The sequence below is a fragment of the Malaya genurostris genome, chromosome 2 (assembly GCF_030247185.1).
Source record: "Malaya genurostris strain Urasoe2022 chromosome 2, Malgen_1.1, whole genome shotgun sequence".
Lineage (NCBI taxonomy): Eukaryota > Metazoa > Arthropoda > Insecta > Diptera > Culicidae > Malaya > Malaya genurostris.
The window spans coordinates 202,577,597-202,602,638 of NC_080571.1; the positions used below are offsets into that span (position 1 = coordinate 202,577,597).

At 37.2% G+C, this 25,042-nt stretch overlaps 1 protein-coding gene across 2 annotated transcripts in view; it reads left to right on the forward strand.

Annotated features, from left to right (window-relative positions):
- Positions 1 to 25,042, forward strand: part of LOC131427123 (protein bunched, class 2/F/G isoform-like) — a 404,369-nt gene that overhangs the window by 334,077 nt on the left and 45,250 nt on the right. For both annotated transcript variants that reach the window (XM_058590048.1, XM_058590049.1), the window contains exon 4: positions 21,098 to 21,149. In XM_058590048.1, coding sequence (XP_058446031.1) covers positions 21,098 to 21,149 — 52 coding nt within the window. The remainder of the gene's footprint in view (positions 1 to 21,097; positions 21,150 to 25,042) is intronic.

Below are 25,042 nucleotides of genomic sequence, written 5' to 3' on the forward strand. Positions count from 1 at the left end.
ACTCAGTGTGGAGCCGAGAGTTTTCCCGCAGAGGTCGGCACGGTTCCTGATCCACCATGGAATGGCAATAAATTTTGTCCTCTCAGCGGAAACGTGTTCTCCGCTGGTTCGACTGAAAACAATTTCTACGGACAGACACTTTATTTTTGCTATTGTACCAGGCACCCGGCTGCCGATTGCAGGGCCACTCAAAACATGTAATTTCATCGTTCACAAAGATTTGCTTGTTCGGATTGTAGCGTGAAGACAGCTTGAGTACAAAATGGATGCACTTAGTTGGGCGTCGGTGGAACCCTTCGGCCCACGGTCAGTGTTCGTCTCAGTATTAATATGATCCAAATCCGAGGTTGGTCTTTATTGTCTCTCATTGTCAATCGATGAAGACGATTTCATGTGTCGCGTTGTCACTTCTGTGGTTCTGAAAATTCAAACAATCATTCGATGAGCCAACAATTCATCGCGGACTGACACTGGCTGACACTGCACGATTCAAGGTACCTACGGACGACGGTGCCCTGAAGGTTGGGAGGTAGGTGTCAGTTGGAAATTGTTTCGTAGGAACCGGTTTTCCGAGAACACGTTGTTGGCTCTTTGATGTGCAACGAAATGTTAGAGGTCAAGTGATTGCTGTGATGTTGGCGTTGCAGCAGAACTTGCCCTGACGTGGGTCGTGCTCGGTTTTAAGGTGTGGGCGGTTAGGATTCGTCGTTCGATAGGGGTGTACGCCCTAGCGAAGTATGTTTGAGTGCTGCAAAAGGTTAACAATAGGTTGGGAACGAAACCAGAACTTATTGAAAATAGGTTCGAGTTACCCCAGAATCTGTTGAAAATCTGTCGTGAGCAAAATTCAATTTTATTTCTCCCTGAAAATGATATTGTTACTAATAATTTATTATTGATTTGGGCCAATTGTATTAGTTACTTGTTTACGACTAGGATATGGTATTCACATTTTTAAAAAATGATAATTATAACATAGGATAAAAGGTTAAAAATTTGTTCTGAGTCGAAACCTTCGTAATCGGGATAAAATATAAAATCGAAAACTTTAAATTCTCACTATTCTACGAAACGCTCGACAAGTGACATTGATTACATGTTAATTATTCACTATACAAAATTTATTCTCTCTGCTTGTATTCTAATTTCTAACGTTTCTTTTTTATTTTTTTCTATTTACAGGTATGTGTTCAAAGGAATTGATTTTTACAACAGGCTAAGTATAACATGTGTATAATATAAATTCAAAGAATCTGTGATTACGATACTTGGTCAAAAACTTCAAACAGTTACAAGCTATACAAATGTAATTTTTGTTCATGAAAATTAGACTATACGCAGTAGGCATAGCCGACTATTTCTGCAATAAGGACACCAACCTTCACTCATTACAGTAGGCCTAACTCTCAACGAATTTCAGTAGCTGAAAATTCTTTTGCACAAAAAAAACCGTATTACAGCGCACACTTCGCAGCTGATTAAAGCAACGACCATCGCGGATACTGTTAACTATACGCACAAATAGGCAAATGACTGCTGACTCGAAACAACAAAACTTGAAATAGCTATTGTAGTAGTGCACAAGTTTGAGCGTGATACAACTTATTGATTGGGGAATATAAACGAATGGTTTTCGAGCGAACTCTACCGTAGATCGCTGACACTGCCTTTTGGATTCTTCCGGGAAGTCATTTTTTTAAAATAAACAGTTTTATCTGTCTTCACAATTGTGGAGAAATTGATTTTGTTTTTCTTTTGTAACATGTGTATAATTGTTCTATTTGTTGTTTATTTATTGAACTACGTTTTGCTTCTTTTTTTGTATTGTACTGTATTCATGTTTATGTTTTGACGAGGCATCTTCGATAAGTAATAGTTATTTACTCATACAGTTATGTCTTTTTTTTGCGATTTTTAGACGGTTTTTTATGAGTCTTTTTTATTCGAATTTTCATGTCATTCGGAATTTTTATGAGAATTTTCAATGTTATGCGAATTTTCGAAGACATGCGGTTTTATTGTTTTGACATAACAATGCACAGAAGGTCGGGATTTGGAGTTCAATCGAAAAAAAAATTCTGATCTACTCTCTGGGACTTCGAAATAACACCAGTTCTCGTCAAATTTTCATGCATTTCTAAAACATTTGGCTTCAAGTTTTTCGATTTCGGAATTCTCAAAATTCCCACAGTCATTTCTAAAAAGTAATTCGAGATAACACCTGATCTCGATGTTACATTAATTTTTAAAACATCCAGGAAAAATTTTTCTTCCCTTAGTTTCGCGTTTTTCTGTGCGAAATTTCAATGAGATGCCGTTATTTTATGCGGATTTTCAAAGTTGTTTGATTTTTCTATGCGAATTTTCGAATTAATGTGATTTTTCAAGCAAATATGTGCTTTTTTTATACAATATGTACTGCCCATACTCGCATATCTGTCCCATAACGATTTTCGCCAATTTTGAGTTAGCTTGAGGAATGAAATCTATCCTCAATATCAATTGAGGGTTTGTTCAGTAAAATGTGAAAAAAATATCAATTTATGTCTGTCCCATATGCAAAGTACCCGCATATCAGTCCCATTCAGTGCAAATTTCAATAATTTCATTGCAATATTGGTAATAGCAAAGATTTATTACCGATTTTTCATGTAATAATACCATGATTTAGCATTAGGTAGTACAATAAATCAAAAAATTCGGAAATGAAATTTTGATCGTCTTTTTCTCGACATACCGATTTTCCATATGGGACTGATATGCAAGTATGGGCAGCATATCCCTTGAGTGTATTTCAAAAGCGATTAAGCTCGTGCATATCTTTACGTGCACTACACGTGCAGCTTTTTCAGGTGTTGTTTTGTTTCAGTAGTAATTTGCATATTAGAGATGCACGGGTAACTAATTTCTTAAACCCGAACCCGACGCGTACCCGAAAAAATTTTGATAGTCGGGCTCGTATACTCGGAATCCGACCAAATTTTAAAACCCAAACCCAACCTGTACTCGTTCAAAATAAAAAAAAACCTGTTTTAATCCACCTAGTGGTGTAATGATGTCTTTCTCATATCTCACATTTTATCATATATAAATGTGTGGTAATCCTCAAAATAATTTTCTTTGGTTCTTAAAAAACACAAAGGTTTGTCCATAAAGTAGTATAACCTACATAGTGAAACAGTACTCAGGTCGGTTAGACTATCTCTGAGGAATCGAAAAAAGGTACTTCCGAAACCGGAATCTGGGAACCGGTATGATCGAAGTTGGTTCGAGAAAAGTGACTGGGATCAATTTTTGAGTCTATGGCGACAATCTTCGGTCGTTCATCAAAAACTCGAGAACAGGAAAACCAAATTAATGTTTGGCCGTCTATTGACAATGACTACCGATTGGAATAGTTTTGAGGCAAGCTTAGCAGTTATTTTACTTTTTATTTCGGGTACTTCCGGAATCAGAAACCGAGAACCAGCATAGCCGGAATAGTTTCGAGGCAAGTTAGGACAATTTTTTTACGTGTTTCGTTTCGCCGCTTCATGTGATTGTATCCAATTTTTAATACACTTTACCCTATAATTCCGGAACCGGAAGACGGATCCGGATGAAATTCGGAAGTTTTGTGTGAGACCGTGAGACCTTTCATTTGAAGTTGTTTGTTGAAATCGGTCACGCCATCTCTGAGAAAAGTAATTTGAAATTAGAATTTTTCACTAATCACCCTGTAACTCCGGAACCGGAAGTCGGATCAAAACAAAATTCAGGAAAATCCTAAAGTAGAGTTTCACAAAAAAAATTTTTTTTGAGATTATACCAGATCTGGACGTTTCATGCATTTCTAAGATATTTGGCTTCAAAAAAATTTTTTTCTTTAGTTTTGAGGTTTTTTGACGCGAATTTCCAAAGTTATGCGTTTTTTTACGCGGTTTCTTGCGCGGTTTGTTTTACGCGGTACGTATCCCCTGCGCAAAAAGAGTCCTCAGTGTATTACATTCCGATGTGAAACTTTACCCTCTGTTGTTGACTTTTTGTTGCTCAACTTTTTCGTAACTTTTTTTTAATAATGTAATAAGTTATGAAGTTACAAAAGCACCCCTTCCAAACAAGCTTGGAAACAAATCGAAACCCAGTAGATTGTCTGTTGCTAATTCGTTACGGTAATTTTGAATTTGTTACTCATATTTTTATAGTACTTCGTTAAGTTAATATAAAGTTAACGAAGCACCCCTCCGGAATAAACATGAAAACAAATCGTAACTCAGTGGATTTTTTTTTGTTAATTAACTACGGTAGTTTTGAATTTAGTGCTCATTTTTTTGAAAATTTTTTTTTAGTACTTTGCTAAGTTCATATGAAGTTAACGAAGCACCTCTCTTTAATAAGCTTGAAAACAAATCAATACCCAGTGCATAATTTGTTGCCAATTAGTGAAGGAATTTTGAATTTGTTTCTCATTTTCTTTTGTTTTTTCGAGTACTTCGCTAAGTTCATGTGAAGTTAACGAAGCACACCTCCCAAATAAGCTTGCGAACACATCGAAACTCAGTGGAGTGACAAAAGATGTCAAATCAGATGAAAAAAGTTATTGATAGTGTCGGTGGAAACGATACTGTTAGGTTTTTAGGCCACAACTACATATAGACTGCCAAACTGTCGAGTTTTTCGGGAGTTCGAACACCTTCTTTGTCTATAAACGCTTGGCAACAGTTTTTATTCGCATTGCGGACTCGAAAACTATTTAAAGTCTTCGCGCTCGTATGTTTCGTTTTGCATTACGGTACAAGAACCATAAAAACCACATAAATTCGGAATGTCGCATAAAAATCATATAACTTCGAAAATCTGCGTCTGCAAAGTCTGTTGAAACAGAAAGGCCAAATTCCACAAAAGGAATTCAATGCCAAGACTTTACTTATTTTATTCTTGTCATTGACTACTGTTTCATGTTTCTTCTAATGGACAATTTAACTATCAAAATATTGCATTTTTTCAGAACGACAGTTTTTTCGTTAATTACTCCCCGTATGCTTTCGAATTTCGAGATATTTGAGAATGATTTTAACAATAATCTCAAATAGCATCAGAAAAAAATGTGAATAATTAATCATGAAAACGCTAACGAATTTCTTCCGCGTACGAAATTACTTCCCATGTTCACGAGAGAGCGTAGTCTCATAATACTCTCAGTCGCACAGATCAAGATGACGACAAGAGCCGAGTTGTTCGATGGCTTGATGAAACAAAAAAAAACAACAACAAAAGAAGATAAAGTTATTCACGCTTTCTCAAGAACATGCAATATGCATATCACCTAAAGATTTTGGCCGAAGTGTTTACAAATAGCGGTGGTGTTTTGGTTGGTAGTTTGTTTTTGTTATTCTTCCAACGAAGTTCATCTAATGAGACGTTTTTAATTTTCGCACGTTTTGTTTTCGTATTCCGTACTGTTCCTAAGTAACCCTCTCATTGACGACTGTTTCTAAGTATTTCACATTCAGTATTTAAAATACTTATCACTACAGTTCATTTTTGTTTTTGTTATTTTAATTTTTCTGCTGAAATGGATTTTGACTTAACAGATTTGACACATGTCGCATCCCAGGAAACGTCGCCATCCATAAATAAATGTATAACAAAATTGCTGTGGCCAACAAAAGGATAACTGTTGTGAACAAATTGAAATCGTGCGCATTTTGATTCCGCGATTTAAGCGGTCTTTCGTTCGTTCTTTCTAAATTGCTTTTATTCCTGTGCTGTCATTTTGCTCGATTCGCGCGTTTCTTGAATATTCAAGCAGAAATAGTTTATTTATACGGTTATGGACTGAGTGGCAGCTTACATAAAATTAACTCGGTGCCGGGTGATTTGTTATTTGCGAAGTGTGTTCGCTTGTCTCCTTATTTTTGTTTTATTTGTCATAACAGAAATTAGTATCAACAGTTCGAATGAATCTGGTCGGTTTTTTTTTCTTTAGGACAGGATTCGGATTTTTGCGGGTGCGAAATGGAACTTGAATCATAGGTTCGTTGATTTATTCTCAACAAGATGACACACCATAAGTTGAAGGACACGGTGAGAGGAGTTTAAATTGGCGGTTGTTGCGAATTTCGTTGTTGAGAGTTATGAATATGAAACCCCCTGAAAGGTTCATCAATCTAAAGATGTACTGTAGATGTGTAGGTACTGTTTTTTTGTTATTTAGATAGTTTACAATTGAAATTCAGAAAATCAACAAGTAATGAAGTAGTCATTCAAATATTTTTTTCAAACATGCAAATTTCTCAAATATACAGTTTGAGGTTTCGATCGGCTTGCATTTTGAATATATATTTCAAGCACCCAGGTAACCAATAGGCACGGACTACTGTCTACTACATCTGCATAGAATTGTTAATCAGCACTTCAGTCACTTTTAAGAGTGCTTAAAAGTCGTGGTTGCAAAATATAGGGTAGAGTCGAACTACGATTGAAATTTTTAAGCAGCTTTTTGCACCAAACGACGCGAGTCTTTTTTTTTTTGAGCGATTGTCAAATTATGTGGGATCCAACGTTACCAATTTTTTTTCATGACTAAGCGAGCTTTTCACACTAATTCTCGAGGCTGCCTCCATTTCACGGTACGTCGCAAGGCGATCTTCCATTATCAGATTATTTCAATAAATTTTCAAGAACAATTTTTATGTAAACATTACAAAAGAATCTTTTTAAACAAAATTAACAACGACGGTAAGGAGCTATACTAAAATGCCAGAGTGCGGAATTTTCAAAATTTCAAATTATAAAAAATTGTAGAGTGAAAAATAACCCAAAGCTGCAGACTGCCCAACAGAGATGTCCATCTCCTCTGTGTGACGAAGAGCAAGCAAAATTTCTCCCCTCGCAGAGACAACTTCAACGAGAGCTCTTCTCTTTCACATATATACACCACTGTTGTATAAAGTGTGCACGCATCATGAGTGCGTTTCTTTATTTCCTTTTAACTCCTCCACTGAATCGCACCAAAGTGCTAGAGCATTAGCTAATAAATTCTCTGAGGTGGATGCAGATACTTTCACAGAGGTGTACACACCAGTGAGCACTCTGGTGTATGGTTTGCGTAGAAGAAGCGTGGGCACGCGAAATCAGCAAAACATAACAATTTATCGTTAAATTTTCGGTTTTCATTGCAAATTTTTCATAGCAAGGCCAGATCTACTCTCTATTAATTGAAGTTCACAGAAGTGTTCGCTCACCATCACGCGCCAGTGATCACTTGGGTGTATTTAGGCGAGAGCACGTGAGAGCGATTCGTGCGAAGAGAATGTTATTCTCTCGCACCAGCTTCTTTCAACACAAGCACGCACTCAAAGTCTGTCTGGACACTGAGAAGAAGTGCGCTTTCCTCTTTGTGTGGAGCGAAGCAAATGTATCCGCAGTGTATAATTGAAACCTACGCCCTGGTGTATCACTCTAGTGAAATGCCATCTCTGCTGCCCAAAAGCCAAAGCCTTGGTATTACATTCCTTTTTGTAAAATTTTACCTTCTGTTTCAACAGACTTCGCAGCCGACTCATAGCGTACAGAAACGACTTTTGCCTACTGTTTTCTGACACTATGTGCGGGGTTGGGGATCGAACCCAGGGGGGCTGTGTGAAAGGCATCGACGAACCCATCACGCCCCATATTTATTCGTGACAAGCCAGCGACTGGGACCAGTGAAGAAGGTGACAAGCGATTATAAATACACTCTCCTACTCAGTGCTTGAGCGGAACATAGGTATAAAGCTAAGAGACTAGTGCTTGATGGACAGAGAAAATGTTTGGATGTATGGTATCGGTCGGATGACGGCCAGGATGTAGACCATGTTCGATGTACGTTCTACCATGTCTGGTTGCATTTTAGAGTGTCTGTAACAAGGTTCAGAGTGGCGAAATAGTAGCGTTTATGCACGGAATGCATAAGAACGCAGGTTCGAGTCCTGCCTCTGAGCGTATCTTTTTCCATTAAATCATCTTTTCTGTTAGTTTTTCATTCATTTGGCTTCTCCAATACATGTTTCCACTCAGTCATTGCAAAACGGAACTTAGTTATGACGGCTTCACGTCAAACCAACTAAAATTAATAAATTGTGAATGATTTTTAATTTATTTATTTATGATTATCTGGGTATGAAACTAAAACCTTTGAATCGCACTCATTTTGAAAATGCCTAGCTCAATTACAAATAAAACCCTTGTCAACCTTCCTATTGGTGTGATTTCTGTTTCCATTCAGTCTCATTTAAACATATTTGTTCCATTGAGATTAATTTTGACACGAATTTGGGCTAATTTTTGACACAAATTCATTCAGATTGATGCGGGTACTTCAGTGCTTGCATTAGTTTGTAAAAATATGTTGATCCATTTTCAAAATAGTTGGTTGAATATTAATAAAGACGACTTGTTATGTTACACCATTTCTACGATTATATCTCCGAATCCCAATGTATCATCCATTCGCTTTCCGAACTTGATCAATGACATTACGGTCTTCTTAAAATGACCCTGAAATTCTTGAAAACGGTTCAGTCGAAAAAATCATCAAAATAAATTTGGTTTGTCGATTACGTCACTTTTACGATACATCCTCGGAATCCGAAGTGTTTTTTTTTTATTTTCAAACTTGATCGATGATCTAATAGTACCTTTCATACGAGTCTGAGATTGTTCAAATCGTTCCCGTCAGCTCCAAGAAAATTTATCGTACGGAAAAAATTGCTATTTTTGTCGGTTACGTCACTTCTACGATTACTTCTCTGAATCCGAAAGTGTCAGCCATTTGATACTCCAACTTGATCCATAATCCAATAGTAGCTTTCACACGAGCTTTAGGTTGTTGAAATCGATTCAGTCATCTTAAAGAAAATTGAACCGGTTGATAAAAAGGTGACAACACTTGACCATACACACATACACATAAAGATTTTTTCCGATCTCGTCGAGCTGAGTCAAATAATAAATAACACTAGCGGTCTCCGAGCTCCGATCAAAAGTCAGTTTTGCCTTCAGTTCTATATGCTTTGTATAGAGAAAGGCAAAACGCTGTTTGACGGATTTCTTCATGAAACATCGACGAAATAAAAATTCAACCCTTTAACTTCGACTACCACGACCAATACCAGTGCATTTTGTCCCGCTGAAAACATAGGGAACCAAACTGGGCGAGTTCCAGTTCAGACAGATCTAGCCAATCAAACAAACCAGTCCTGCTAATGTTCGCCGAAGGTGTGAGGTATGAAGAAAAACACCCAACCTACCACCATCAGGCTAATACGGGTTTTGTTTCGCTCTCCACTCTCTTCTCTTCTTCATTCGTTTGTTCCACACAGCTGTGTAACAATTCCAAATCAGCTGTTCACCGTCATAACAAAACAAACCAAGAAACTTCCGTTCGTACAGGCTAGCGACTGACGATGGTTGAAAGTAGTTGTGATAGTGATGGCACTGTCTTTTCGTGTTCAACGTAACGCACACTAACGCGTGTTTCCATAGCGAAACGCGTACTGTGATGTCATTTGTCTGGTTGTACCGAAAGCTTGCGTTAGTCGAGGTGATACCCGTTCGATGCAGTCCGAGTATGATGAAGGTTCGGACGAAAATTGTGCGCATGTTTCTTCCCAAAAAGATTGAGAGAACACTTTAATTATGTGTGGGTTCCTCAGTTAACGGTACGTGAATCAATGATAATTCGGAAAATATACCTGCACTGTGAGCAATTCTTATCATGTTGAATTGCTGGTAGATTTGAGTTTAGTAGCGGTCTCTACATATTATTTTAGAGTACGTACTAACAACAAATTTTTTCCATCCAAAAATTTTAAGGAAATCTCCGTTTTAGTAATTTTGTCCTCGCAATGCATGCTAAAGAAAAAACCACTTCATTGTTACGGAGCTTGATAGCGATCATAATCATAAAAACTATTACCTCATTTCAGCCAAGTCTGCACAGTGACCGTTCGTCTACCGGCCGGCGATATCACATGCCAGACAGGCGGACATACGACGAACCAAGGCAATAAAATTCACGCATAAAACAATCGCGTTTACCAACAGGTCTTTGCCCGACTGATGTATATGCGGTTTTGTTTTTTTGTGAAAGTGTAAACATTCGACTCGTTGCTGGCTTCCTTGTCTCTTGGCCGAGCGCTGCCGCGGATGGTCGAAAAACTGGTAGTCAAAAAATTGCCACCTCAAAATGTTTTTTGTTGTTGGTGTACACGAGGACGAAACCGAAACACTTAGCCGGCTAAATTTATTCGAGAAAAATTCAGTCTGTCCGGTCTACTTCGCTCATGCGACCAAGTGCTGAAGCTTCCTTTCCTGTTTTATTTATTCAAGATAATTGAAACAGCTCGGTTGTTAATCAAATGTTTCAATAACCCTCGGGGCTTGTTTTCACCGCCATTGCTGTTGGATCGGAACCACACCACCTCGTACGACGAGCTCCGTGATGATAGCATGATCTCATTTTTGCAGCTACTTCACTGGCAATCTGGTCTGGTCTGGTCCAGCTATCTGATAGCTTATCGTACCACCATAAATAAATGCATGGATACAATACCCGTTGCTCTGAAGTGCACTTTGGAGTGGTTTCAGTTATGATGTTAGGTACTCTATTCGGAAGCTAAACTTTATTTAATTTCAGCTTAGACTTCTAAAGAACATTCGATAAAACACACACTTAGACAAAATCGTGTATATTCAGGACTGACTTGTGAATTCCAATTATTTGACGAATTACGTCTCCATGATCTGCTTCATACGAAGAATGACATCATCTGAAAAATACGGATGACCTCATAATGTGCTTCCATCCTGAGGCTGCAGCGACTTCGATTTTTGATTGACCGTGTTCTTATCTCTCTCTGAACAACCACCTGCATTGCATTCGTCAGATTTAGACAGCTCGGCAGTAAATCATATTTTATATGTTCACGTTTCGTCTTTGACTCATCAGTGCATAACCTCTAAGCAGACGTAAAGTTTTTGCTATTTGCAGAACTTTTTTTTTTTGCACCGAAGTGCAATGTCTGTACTTATGTGCCGAACTTGGTTAACCTCTGTATGAGTAAATCATATGTTTGTGGCTTTGGAGTTGTGGTTTGGTGAATTTTTCGACTAGGGAATAACCGTATGAATCATAGATATTATTCAATTTTGGAACAATTCTACCAAACAATAACGAAGATCTGAAAGATCGCCTTTATTTTTTCATGAAACAACTTCGATTTCTTGTCTTGTTCTGAACAAATTGCTTCATTGTAAAGTTGTTTAAGTGTACACTGAGCAGTTCAATTTGAACTGCTCTGCACTAACGAGCCAAAGATGAAACGTAAAGAAAATTATGTTATGTGCCCCAAGCACAAACAGGATAACCCCTAAATGACATACCTGAATCGCCCTGTATAAGCCGAAAACAAACGTTTTCGTTCGGCACGTTAGCAAAGACGTGGCACTACGATGCCATTTAAAACGTGTAAACTCACGAATAGTTGTAACGTACGACTGATTCTTGGAAAACGAGTTAACAATTAAAACGCAGCGAGCGATACTTCAGTGCTCCATGATGGAAAACTACTAGATGAAAATATACCTTCATTCTTCTACTTTCCGATGTCGGGTTCGATTTCTTCCTCTCTTGTTTGGTTCCATTGTAACCGGAACAGTGCCGTAAAATTACATTCAATTTCATTCAATTGAAATCGACTACACACAGCCGATCGGTTGACTGTACTATACTTCATACTCGATAAATACACTGTTCACTGAGCTTGAGTTTGAGCTTGAGCTTGAGCGACCACCCCTGGTTGCTACTCCGTTACTGATCGGGATTAGCTGAAATTGTACAGGGAGTTTCTAGATGATCCGACCTGAGACTGGTGAATCATCCCTCAATGTACATCTACATCGCCGGCCAGACCCGAACGTAGATCGTCTAAGGAATGGGAAGGGATGTTAGTCCAACACTTGTTGTTACTAGAGGCCGTATATACTACTGCGCACTCCACAAGTGTCACGGGAGAAGGATATTTGTTAGTAAAAATTTCAGTATTTGTATTATTCGCGCGCGACTCAGTATGTTCCGGTTTCAAGATGCTCGGATGCATCACTAAACTCACTGACTTTCCGAGTGAACGTTTCAACCATATCCTATATAGAAGTCCCGGGAAGTCTTGATTCGCAGCTCTTATTCGAGGAAACTGAAGAAAAATTTGCAATACTACGGCGTAAAGAATAAAAACTTTCCTATTTTTTATAAATGAAATTACGTGATACAAAATATACGAGTGAATAGGATTAAGACAAAATAGTTGATTCATTGCATTAACATATTCTAAACAGTTGTTATGAAATCATTTTAAATCACCAAATAAAGGTCAACAGATTTCACGCGCGTCTTTATTTATTATTTATTATTCTTTATTATTTCCGCTTTATTATTTTTATTATTTATTAAAATTATTAATTGGTTCTATTGGTTGATATAGGCAGCCGGCTACCGAGAAAAATATTAATTTATTGTTTGAAATATTAATATCAAGTGTTTTTTTACTACGTGTTCAATATATCGATATATGTTATCTCTGTTATTAACTTTGTAACATCAAAGGATTTGCGCAATAGTTGATTTTACCCTTAAATTTATTATCCGGAAAGACAATCAATAACATGGAAGAAGAAAACATTCCAAATAAAACTTTTCTTCGAAGCTAGACGGAAATTAATAGGTTGAATGAAGAGATAATTTAGTAAAAAAGAGTAATCAGAAGTGAAACATTGAAAATATCTGATAACTGAAAGGAAAAAGAAACTCCTGCAATTGTCGCCTTTTATGACATGGAAGCAGGAACCCAGTGGATCTATTCTTGGTTTATTTTTTTCCGCCGGATTCCACACGGCATCTAGGCTGGTACTGTCCGGAGAGAGCTAATAGGTACTATCAATCTCCTAGCGGACTTCAGCCCCTACCGTTCACTGAAATGAAAAACACTCAGTTCTTCATCCGTTGCACCAATTGAATTGAAACTCAGTTAAACTGACATTAGTTTCTCCCTTGAAATAACAAACATCTCTTTCAATTGACTGAGTTCAGTCAGTAGGTTCAAGATAATAAATGAACGGTAAACACGGTCAATCACAGAATGCACCAAAATTTATTGCTTTCTCTTCCAATGTTAATTTCTAATACTTTGGAATACATCTCAATGCATACCAAAAATTCGAAAATTATTCATTCACACTTGCTGGCGATAACTGTGAACTCAAATGGAAACCGTCACATTGACGATAAATCCATTGGATCTCATTTGATTATGACCACAAAAGGTAATTGAATGATTTGGAATACACTGACAGTGAAAGGCCAGAAATTTCATTTTCATCAAAATAATTGCATTCGTAAATGAGATTTTACCGCACTGAACCGGAGAACAAAATGTGTCAGGTTTTTTTTGCGCAATCCTGCATTTTACCATCCCATTACCAGGAAACCAAATTTCAGCTTTTCACTGAATTTACTTTTCAGGCAATAAAGACTGCACTCGAAAAAAAATGGAACAGATAAAAAGTCATAGGTGATCAATTTCATTATACCTAAGATATTTTTTTTAACCTTCAGGGAATAAATAAACCCTTAAATATTAGCTATGACTTTGATAAGTTGCCTTATTCAACTTCCTATCCTAGGCTAAATGCGCAAGCCCTAGATTTAATGATATTCAATAATTTCTGTGCAACACCTGAGCTATATTTTTACACACTTTTATCCACTCTTAGTTCAAATTTTTGTCAGATACAAATATTTTTCATTTTCCGTGCACATCCGGCCTAAACAGAGTGTCAGAAAACAATGCGTTGCGCGCCAAACGATTTTCTATCGATCTAGTATTCTTTTCTTCGACTGCCAAACACTTATGCAACTCGTTATGCGCCAAACATCTATCGATGATCTAGCAAGGATAGACGACATTTTCAATGGAAAATTCCATTGTCCTTACAAAACAATTTTATGGATTTTTCCCACTTTTCCGGTGAATTTTTCTAATTTTATTGTACGAGCCCGGTGGGGATAGAAATTGGTCAAACAAAAAAGGCGGGTTAGTAATGTCAGAGACATAACTGGAATGCGTAAGTACGAAAACAACTGACATGTTCCTTAACACTTCCGAATATCAATTACTCGATCATATGCACATACCAAAATCATAACACAAGTATATCAACAGTTGATATGTATAACAATTTGAGTTATTTTTAGATATTTAACAAATGAAAACAGTTGTAAGTTGAAACTTATGACAACAATATCATAACAAAATCAGTTATGATGTTTTATTTTCATTAGCAAGACTCATGATAAAGTTCATTAATTGAAAAAATGAGTTCTTCCGTTGCTTCATATCGAAATATGATCAAAATTTCAAAGAACTAAAAGAAGAAACCAGATTACTAAATAAATTATTCATTTTCAGTGATATCGTTTTTCTGTATTAAATTTGCTATCTAATTCATATTGTTATAAATTCCTGTTTTCGGACTGTAGTTATATCAAATCCAATAATAATTGTGATACAAACGTTTCAAAATCTGTTACGATTTTGTTCCCGCTAGAGTCTTTTTTGTTATGATTTTAACAGCTTACCAGCTAAAAATATTTAAAAATTTGTTACAAAATGTTTCTGAAACAAATTACTCCAGTTGTTATAATTCTGTTATAACCATCTGATCGGGTAGTTGATCAATTGTATGAATTATGCAAGCATTCCCCTTTTTCAAGTTTTTCGCAAAAAGAAAGAAGACTTCACTTGATCTCGATTACTGTGAATTTCACACAGCGAAAAGTGAACAAATCTAATCAAACAGTTCTAGATTTGCACTAAACTGAGTTTTTTTACCTTCGATTTGCAAACAAAAAATTCATAACAGTTCGTTAGAAAACTTTTAAAGCCATTAGAACGGCTGATTGTGTGTGATGCTCCCCACCGTTGTCTTCTTTTCACCAATGCAAACGACTAGCAGCTGTGACGTAATCGCTCTTGTCGGAAGCGAAACTAGCTTTGCAAACGACACAAAATACATTTGCTCGCAGTGGCGATAGAATTCAAACTGATCCAATTTTTGTTAAGAGGTTTCTTTTTACGTGATTTCGTTGGTAGCTTTTTCACTAATGGGCGGTCCTAACGACTATAAAAATAGCAGCATATAGAATTTTAATTTCGATTATTCATTGAAAGAAACTATCAGGATGCTGTGCGGTATTCATTCCTGCCTTTCAGAAGGACCAAATTTTGGAACTCACTACGATATTAAGCACAGTTCGGAACATTTTTCTCGAACGATTTGTTGTACAGCAGCAGATATTTTGTTTTCTTCCTCAGAACGCGTTCTGATTGGCTGGTGTTGACATGGGTTAAATGAGACAGGTTTTTCAATAGTGTACTACTGAAATACTTCAATGCTTTTGCTATACACGTTTAGGTTGAAAAATGTCGATTCTATTGGTAGTTAGATTATATAAATCCTTTCACAGATTACTGATCTATGAGCTTTCAAAATACGAGAAAGGCAAACGCGCCTTATGATACTTGTTTATATCAAACATTTCAGAAAAGTTTAATTTTGAATTATTTGAGATTATGTCACACAACTGAAAATTTTATCATAAAATTGTGATAATATTTCCGATGGCATGTAGCAAAAAATATGTTGATTCTTTAGATACAACAAGAGATATTCACGATCAAAAACTTATCACTCTCTCAGAGGGTAAATTTTGAAAAGGCGCTCCATAGTCAAGTAAGTCGTATTCACGACAAAAGAATCATGTAAATCCGTCCATCCGTTCTTAAGTGATGCAATTACAAAGGATGGCCTCTGCGTTTTTATATATACAGGGTCCGGCACTCGAAGTGTAACCTATTAAAAAGGTCATAAATTCAGTTTGGAAAATTACTCTTACTTAATTCAAAGTACAAAATGTGTAAAAATAATACAAAATTCAGAATCAATTCACTTTTGCTCGATATGACCACCTTTTGCCTTGACTATGGCCTTGAGACGGTCAAAAAACGAATCGCAAGCTGCCCGAATGTGACTTGCAGGTGTATTTTGGCCCACTCGCGGACAATAACTTTTTTCAGCGCCTCGAGACTGGTGTATCGTTTAGTTCGGACTTTGCTCTCCAAAATGGCCCAAAGAGAATAGTCCATTGGATTCGCATCTGGTGAATTCGAGAGCCATTGTGTGGACGTGATGAAGTTCGGAACGTTGTTTTACAGCCATTCTTGGTTCACTCGAGCTTTGTGAGACGGTGCCGAGTCCTGCTGAAACGTCCATGGTCTGCACCGAAATGTTTGTCTGCCCACGGCTTCAAAGCAACCTCCAGAATACTTTCCCGATAATATGTCGCATTTACCTTGACGCCAGGCTCGAAGGTCTAAAGTTGGTTACAGTTCGAGTGCCGGACCCTGTAGATTTATTCTTAGAATTCTGTTCATTCTTGACAATTGCTGACTTTTTCAGTATTATGAACCAGACAGTATCCTGAGGATATTGAATATGCCTACAAGTTGTAGACGAAATACGTATCTATTTAGAATACGAGAGATAAGATTTTATTATTGATATTTTCTACAATTACACAATTTTTCATGCACATCGGTCATTGAACTTGACAGAAGTTATTTTTATTTTTAGAAACCTTTAATAACCATAATGACCAAAACATGATAGTCGTCTAAGAATCTACAAAAAAAACCGAAAACATTGTTATTTGCAAATCCGATTTCAACTGGTTTTGCATACCAGTTTCGCTCGCAGAACCGGTATTGAATTGGCATACAATTTGACCTTCATTGAATCCGGCCTAATCTTGTTGTGTACAGTAAATAAAAGCGTTATCAGTGCGTGATGTCTCGCGCGTTGAACTACGACTCGTGTTGTAGTTATTTATGTGACTCTATGCAATCCTCGACGACGGGTTCTTTATCTTTTAGGACTAGCTGTGCTTCTTCATTTACACATTAAAAATGTTTCGCCGGGAAAATGATTCCGGATCCAAGCGAAGAGCAGGTTTCAGTCTCATTCTGAACTAGTTTCATTTGTTTTCCGCGTTGCAAGCACTCATTCCTTATCTGATGTCGAATGTCAAATAGACAAACAGTCCCACCGTCCAACGTTGCAAAATCTGTCCACGCGGCGCTGATAAGAGTAGTGTTGTGTCATTTACCGCACAGCGACTTTCGGGCTAGTCAATCCGATTTGCTAGAAGTCACAGCGGGCAGTGAGCCATCGTGTGACGCAAATCAATTCCGGTCGATGGAGGTGTTATTGTTGATTAGACTTTTTTATTTGCTTAATGGAATGGAGGTTGGAGGTCCCGCAAATAAACAGTAGCACCATGAGCGATAAGTGTCTTCTTGTGAGGACTGTTTCAAGTCAAACTTTTTTTTTTGAAAGAATGTGTAAGATTTCTGTTTTACGGTAGTTAAAGGCAAACGAAAGAAAATATTTTAACATAATGGAAACTCAAACACTGAACAGGCCCATTAGTCATACTATAGGAAAATTGTTTTTCATTGACGTGACATTTTAAATCCCATCGGGCTATGTCGGTCGCCGGTGGCAGTGTGCAGTATGTGGAAAGAAAAGTTTTCACGGTACTTTGTACTCTTCGAAGGACAATATAAATCGTAGGAAGTATAAAACACAAAGCAAATTTTAAAGCCAATAAAATACTAACTTTGCTTCATAACAAAAAGACTACTTGATTCATTTGATGTCACTTTAATTCCTCATAATGGCCACATCTTACGAAACCGATCTGCTCCAGGTCGCACGAAGACCAATTAACTCTAATTAAAACCAGACCATAAAAAAACCGCTGCACCAATTACTGACTAGATCAATTGAGAGTATCGCATGCAGAACGTGCTCCCCGCATGTGTTGCAACGCGGTCCCATTCGAGTGCGGGTGCGTCTGACGCGGTTTTAAACGATCTTACTTCGGCGAACCAACGGCACACAAAAGCGTACAACTCCAATTGAGAACTCCTTGAACTAGTGATAACTCTTTACAATCCATTGATCCGACAGGGTTGTTCAAAGTCATTTTCCAAATAATATCGAAGGGTAGTTAAGGTACCTAGGAAACATTTCAACATACTTGTGACTCGATATAGTGTTTAGAACGGCTCAAAGTCAGTTTTTACTGCAACTAGTCGTTTCTGTGCTAAGTGAACATAACCATATCGGAGACGGGTTGTCTCCGATCGTTGCCCATGGAGAGATAAATCGACGGTCTGTATTCTGCACTAATGGTTTTAGACTTCAGTAAATTGAGCCTTTCCGGGGTCCAAGCCAGCATAAGCGCTCGCATATGAGAGATTTCAATGATTGGTTGCGCTGTATTGCGTTCTCGCATAACATTCTGCAAGCAACGCTATTGGATGAAGAAAATTTAGCGTGTTTGAAACCACCGCCGCCGTTTATGTGGCGGCACTGTGGCCTACTTACTGGCCTCAAGTTATTCGCCGTTCAAGCGTTTTGCGGTGATGGTCGAATTAATATGAAGGCAATTCGAGGCGGATTTATTTTTCTATAGACGCAAAATGAAACGGCGTTTAGTGAAAATGTTCTGCAACCTGGTGTGTTGGCTATATTAGATTAAAATATTTACCATTTTCATTGGAAAACACCGTCATTGGGAATGAGTAGAAGACGACTATTTTTTCAGTTGGACGACTTTTTTTCAATTATTGTTTATAAAAAACACCTCGAAGTACCATTTAAATGAAATTCGAGTGTTTCTCCTTCGCATAAAATACTCATGTGAGCAAGCAATGAATCGAAATTTTATCTGATGTTTTCATCCAATACTGCGAATCAACAAAAAAATCGCACCATTGTAAGACTCACTTTTTGCAATATTTGAAGCCATTGTTTTACATTTTGTTGATGTAATCCTGTAACGGAGACTGACATGTTTTTGATTGCAGTCTTACAAACGCTATACAAATGACTACCTGCCGTTTCAAAAGAAAAAATCCCTTTACGGGCAACTCTGACCCATCTGTCACCATAAATTAGCTACATTGTACGATACAGATTGGATAGCTTTTGTTACTGGACACCGGTCAATCAGGCTCTAGAAATCGTCAAGTATTGAGTGTGTGAGAGCCGGTGTGTCGAACCTAAAATTTTCTCGATATTTCACTCTTCAGGACGCTCATTGATTGCCGAAACAATTGATGTTTTATTTTATTTCTCCAGTCACTGCTTGATTACGATGTGACTAAATAATAATCGAACAACATATAAATTGAAATATATTCATTTACTCCAATAAACTTCAAGACCGATGACTTTTTGCAAAGAATAATGAACTTTATCGATTTATGTTTATGTTAGTTCTCTCTTGATATTCTTACTTCAACAGGGAATAGGACTTTGATTGAGTACATTTCTACTTGGTCATAGAACTATCGAGCATCTCATTTGGCGGTCAATTTTACAGTACAGATTACAGTTGACGATGATTTTAGTCAGTCTGTCAAGGTTACTCGACATGACTGACAAATTGCAGCTCTGCTCTGACCAAAGATGAGGATTTCCATGATTCACACATTCCATACCAGACGAACTAGGCTACCTCACCCAAATGAACACCAGTAACACTGATGGAAACCGAGGTCATCATTGAAATGATACATTCCCACCAAGCGACGAGTTTCAACACAATTAACGCCAAGGTGTACGAGGAAGAATGTTTGAAGAAGAGAATGCTGCCACTGTACAGAAAGCGTAAGGCTCCTCCTCTCTTCTGGCCGGATTTGGCTTCAGCCCACTACGCCAACTCCGTTCTACAGTGGTTGTCAAAAAATAATGTACAATTCGTGGAAAAGGACATCAACCCACCGAACTGCCCGGATCTTCAGCCAATTGAAAGGTATTGGGCAATTGTCAAGCGGCACTTTCGGAAGGAAGGTACAGTGTCCCAAAACATGCAGGAGTTAAAAAAAACTGTACAGCTGCCATCAGGAAAGTCACAAAAGTAACTGTGCAGAATTTAATGAAGAATGTCAAGTCCAAAGTGCGAGCGTTTCACAGAAACTAGGATTTTCTTCAATATAAACAGTGAAATGCATAAAAATGTAATTTTTCCACAATATATCGAAAACTAATGTCAACATATGTCAATGTTGCTAACTACTTTTCGATACACTCCTTATGTCTCATTTTAAAGCAGCTAGTTCGAGAAATTTGAAACATTTGGCGTTCGTTTCCAACAACGAAATACTCGCGAATTATTTCTTGTAGATGTGTTGCCGACTCGATTTTTTTATATCATTCGAATTTATCCAATCATTTCTTTTAGAAAACAAAAGGACTGTAAAGGGAGTCTTAAAATAAGGAAAAAAAAAATTTGTTCCAGACTATGTAATATAATATGTCCTAAAATTGGGTCTCTAAGTTTTGTGTATTCTTTTGTAAATTGTCCGACGTTTCGGCTATTTTTGGTGGCATTTTCCAAGTCAAACTGTTACTTATCAATGTCATCCCAACAAAATTGAAACATACATGAATTCACTTTATTGACATACAGATAAAGTAAGTTCACGAATGCTCATTTTTTTTTAATTTTCCTTGAAAAAATGTCACTAGAAACTGTCAAAATTTCAGCAGAAAATCGTTTAGTACCTATAGACAAGATCGAAAAATGAAATTTTTCGACATATAATATTTCATTTACTAAACAAAATTATCTAAACCAATATTTTTTTTAATAAATTCATTATCTAGTAAATAAAAATTAAAATTCTCAGAAATTAATCTAAGCGAATTCGTTTAGAAAACGGCTCTGACACATGTTTCACTTGTATGCTAGTTCATAATAAATCTAATCACACCAACGGCTAGTAAGATAAGATTTTGTGTTAATGTTTCATCATTTTCGATCAAATCGTTGTAACTAAATATGGTTCTCGTCATTAAGCGTTTCGTAATCCCTCTGTCAAACGATGGCAGTAGCAGTAGTAGTAGTAGTACTAATGACTGACTTTTTTTTCCTTCTCTCTAATTTCAGTGCATCTGGGACGAGTGCAGTTGCAATTGACAACAAGATCGAGCAAGCTATGGTAAGTGTACAGCATCTCCCATGCAATACGTATTACGTCACAGTTTTTTCAACATCATACATGTACTCATGCAAGTACTCACTTTGGAACAAAAGGCTCTTTGAATGGAAAGTTTCTGTCCTTACACTTTAAACGACAAAGGCTTTTTTTCCCTAGTAAGTCATTTCTCTTGACAGTCATGGTCACGTTCCGTACGCCATTCAGTGTCCTTGTAGAGTTTCAGATTTCAGTTCTGACAGATAATGAATGCCATTCAAGCATCAAAGAACTACAGCAGTCGGTGGTGATTTCAAAATCATCAAAGGAAATAGACTCTGCCGAGTTGGATCCAAGTGTACTTTTTGCATAAAATTTTCTATCGCATCCAATTATGCAATCGTAGGTACCTTATGCCACCAAGACTCCACCAAGACTCCACCATAATAGCGGGCTGCTGCTTCCAGGCACTCACTGCGATCCGAGTCTCCAGTACTAATACCTAATTGGCTCATTATTCGAGTGAGAAATTGCTGCTCCCTTGGGTCACAGTAATCCGCAAATTACCGCGACCACGACTGGTAGCCGGACGTTTCCTTCTAAAAATCGGAGTGTGCGGATTGAAAGTGACGGTAAGCGTGACGAGTCCGCTCTCGGTCGATATATTAATTCATTCGCACACAATCACTCGGCTTGGCTACTCCAACGCAATGCCGAGCCGCTTCGCAATCATCTGATGACGAATGACTGTGCGTAATTAAAACCTTACCCGGTTGCATGCAATGCGTTCGCCTGAAAGTGAAGGTACAATCGGAAGGGACGGAAATCTTTTCTGGAAGTTTCATACCAGAGACGAACGTATCGTATGGTACGAAAAATGATTCGCTGTTGACTTATCGAAATGTTGATCAGACTGTAAATTTACTGCTGCAAAAAAGAGTAACTTTATTGGATCGATATTTATGTGTACCGCACTAAACCAAATCGGCTGTTTACGAGGTGCTAAACCCGTTAGCCACTGGAACAGCTGCAGACGCACTGATTAAACCAAACGCAGGCATTGGCTTCGCAAGGGCCTTTGCCATTTATGGTAATTTAATGGTATAATATGATAATGAAAGGCAGTGGTTCGGCGGTTTCTTGACTAAACAGTACACTCAGAGTGGAGCGTTGAAATAATTAGTCACTATTGATACGGTACGTTACACGGTGGTAATTTTTTACGATTTACGAAACTGCAAAATGCGGCTGGAACCGTACTCTTAATTATATGCCTTTTGGAAAAAATAATACTAGTACTAGCTTTTAGGCATATCTGAAGTGTACATAACATTAATTTTTCTGGTACGTATTTCTCAACTAGAATTATCTGTAATCATAGACGTAACGTTGCTTTTGTTTATTTAATATCCACTCGAATACGGGTGCAACTGCTGAGGCAACGATGATTTGGTATAAAATTGAACAAAGTTCGTCGGAAAGAATATACATTGTCTATGTATTTGCGGCCAGATAGACGTCAAAATAAATGTTTCGTTCTTTCGGCAAGCCAGGAAAGACATAGCACGTTCGTGTTTTATTAATAGAAAAAAAAACTTTACGTCTGCTTAGCGGTTTATGTTGAACCGAAATGTTTCAATATAAAGTTGATCGTTGTAGGTGATAAGCGATTTACATGGACTCGTGTCCTGACCGAATATCACATACGAAGGCGTAGGCTTATGTAAGTGCAAACGTAGCAAACGTACGTCAAAAATCAAGCTTTTTTATCGTGTTACAGACGGTCCCTTTTGTTCGTTAAGTTTACTCAGTCTTATTGTTCATACACAATCTATCGATTGGACTAGATATGACTGGCTAACTGGCAAGATAACTGACTGATCATGCATACTGCACTTCGGTTGACAGGTAGAAATATTGCTACTTTGGTACTCGGTTCGAGAGATAGGGTTCTTGGTCCTTCCCAAGGAACTGTTTGACTGTCGTATGTACAATGACTGCATGTCGCACGTGTTGTCCTTGAATATCCTCACATGGTCCAGGATTGATAGCTGTGCTCAACTCTTGACTCTAATTTTGTTTGCAGTCATAGATCAATAGAATCCGCCGCGTTATCTATTCCATCCCTTTTTAAACTTTCCTGAAAAACATTACATTCCAAAAGTATTAATGAGAGAAACTTGAGATGCGTACTAACGTTTCTCGAGCACAGACGATAGTTTTGAGATACTTGACATCGTTTCAGCTCAGCTGTTTTTCTATGAAATCTTCCTTCCAGCATTCTTATGCGGTTTTAGGAACAATATGTCACGAAAGGATCAATGACTACATGCAGTTAGCTTCCAATCAAAAGTGATTTCATGGAATTCCACGCAGAAAATAAACGTCTTTTGGTAGTATGGGTGTCTTTTGCACATTATCATACACAATTAGAATGAAATCTGTAAAATCCCATTAAATTAGCAGTAACGAAATTTCATGGCTTGAAAATCAATGGAATATATAACAGAAATATTGGTATCGACTGGTACTCGAACCGAGAATCATTAAATCATAAAGAACGTCCAATCGATTGAGCCACGGAAGTGAAAATTACATGATATGCATGTAAAACTCAATCAGTCATGATGGGAAATACTGTTAATAGACAGAAAAATGCGTTTTGTCTGTTTTAAAGTTATTGCTTCACAGAAAATTGATTGGAAACAAACTTAATATTAATTTGCGAATAAATATTCGAAGACTTATGTTTCATTCAATGAAAAACTATATAGCTTATATAGATTCACTTTTTAAATCAACCTATAAATTCCGTTACATTTAATCATCAAATATTTTTTCAGTGTAACAAATATTTGAATAAGTTCGATCATCATTATTTTATGCTAGAGGAATGTGGGGCAAAATCAGCGATTTTTTATGGATTGTGGAATAAAATTTATTTATAAAAAATTGATCGATTAACTAATAATAAAAAACATATAGGGGCAAAAATCGATAGTCTGTCAATATTATATTAGCTATGCCTAAGTTCGACTCCTCTGGTAGAAGTTAGAAGTTAAGATACAAGAAGTCTTCTGCTTACTTAAATGACCCTTGTCACGCCTCACTTTTCCGCCCTTTATCTTCACATCCTTGCTCTTCCTTGAGTACTATGGTTCTATAATTTCATATTCTTTCTCCTCTCATAATCTCTAGTTAGATTGATATCGTTAAAAATCGAAAAAAGTAAAAATTACTGACTGACCAGAAGTCATAAATAAAAAAGTAAAAAATATATATTACAAAACAAAAACTATAATTTCTCTCCCTTTCGCCTGAACAACGGGGCAAGGTGAGGGCTTTAAAAAAACCTTTTTAATCCACCTAGTGGTGTAATGATGCCTTTTTCATATTACTTATATTTTCAAAAACATCAAGATTCTCTCAAGATCTATTCTTTCAAACTTGACTAAAATCAGAAACTTTCTTAGGGTTTACACTACCATTACCTTTTCAATTTATAAACAGTTATGCCAAGTTAATATAGATTTAAATGTGGCAATGCTGCACGCACCCTGCTAGGCGGTGGTGTTTTCTTCTTCCGTACCAGCACCTACCGATGCGTACCGGTTTTGCATCATTTTGTATGACAGTCGGAAGTCAAGTCTGGATGAAATTGCACAGTATCTTTTAAGACACTCAGAGCTTTAATTTGAATCATGATTTGTGAAAATCGGCTTACCCGTTGCTGAGAAATCCAAATGAGTTTCGTTTTTGCAGCTTTTCTTCATTATTACTTAAGCTATCGGAAATGGAAATCGAGGACTAGTAATCCAAAAGTAGATTCATATATCGACTAACTAACGAAGTCCGCCAACTAGATGGAATTACCAGTAAGTTTTATAAAAATTCGCACCTCGTTTCGGTATCACTTG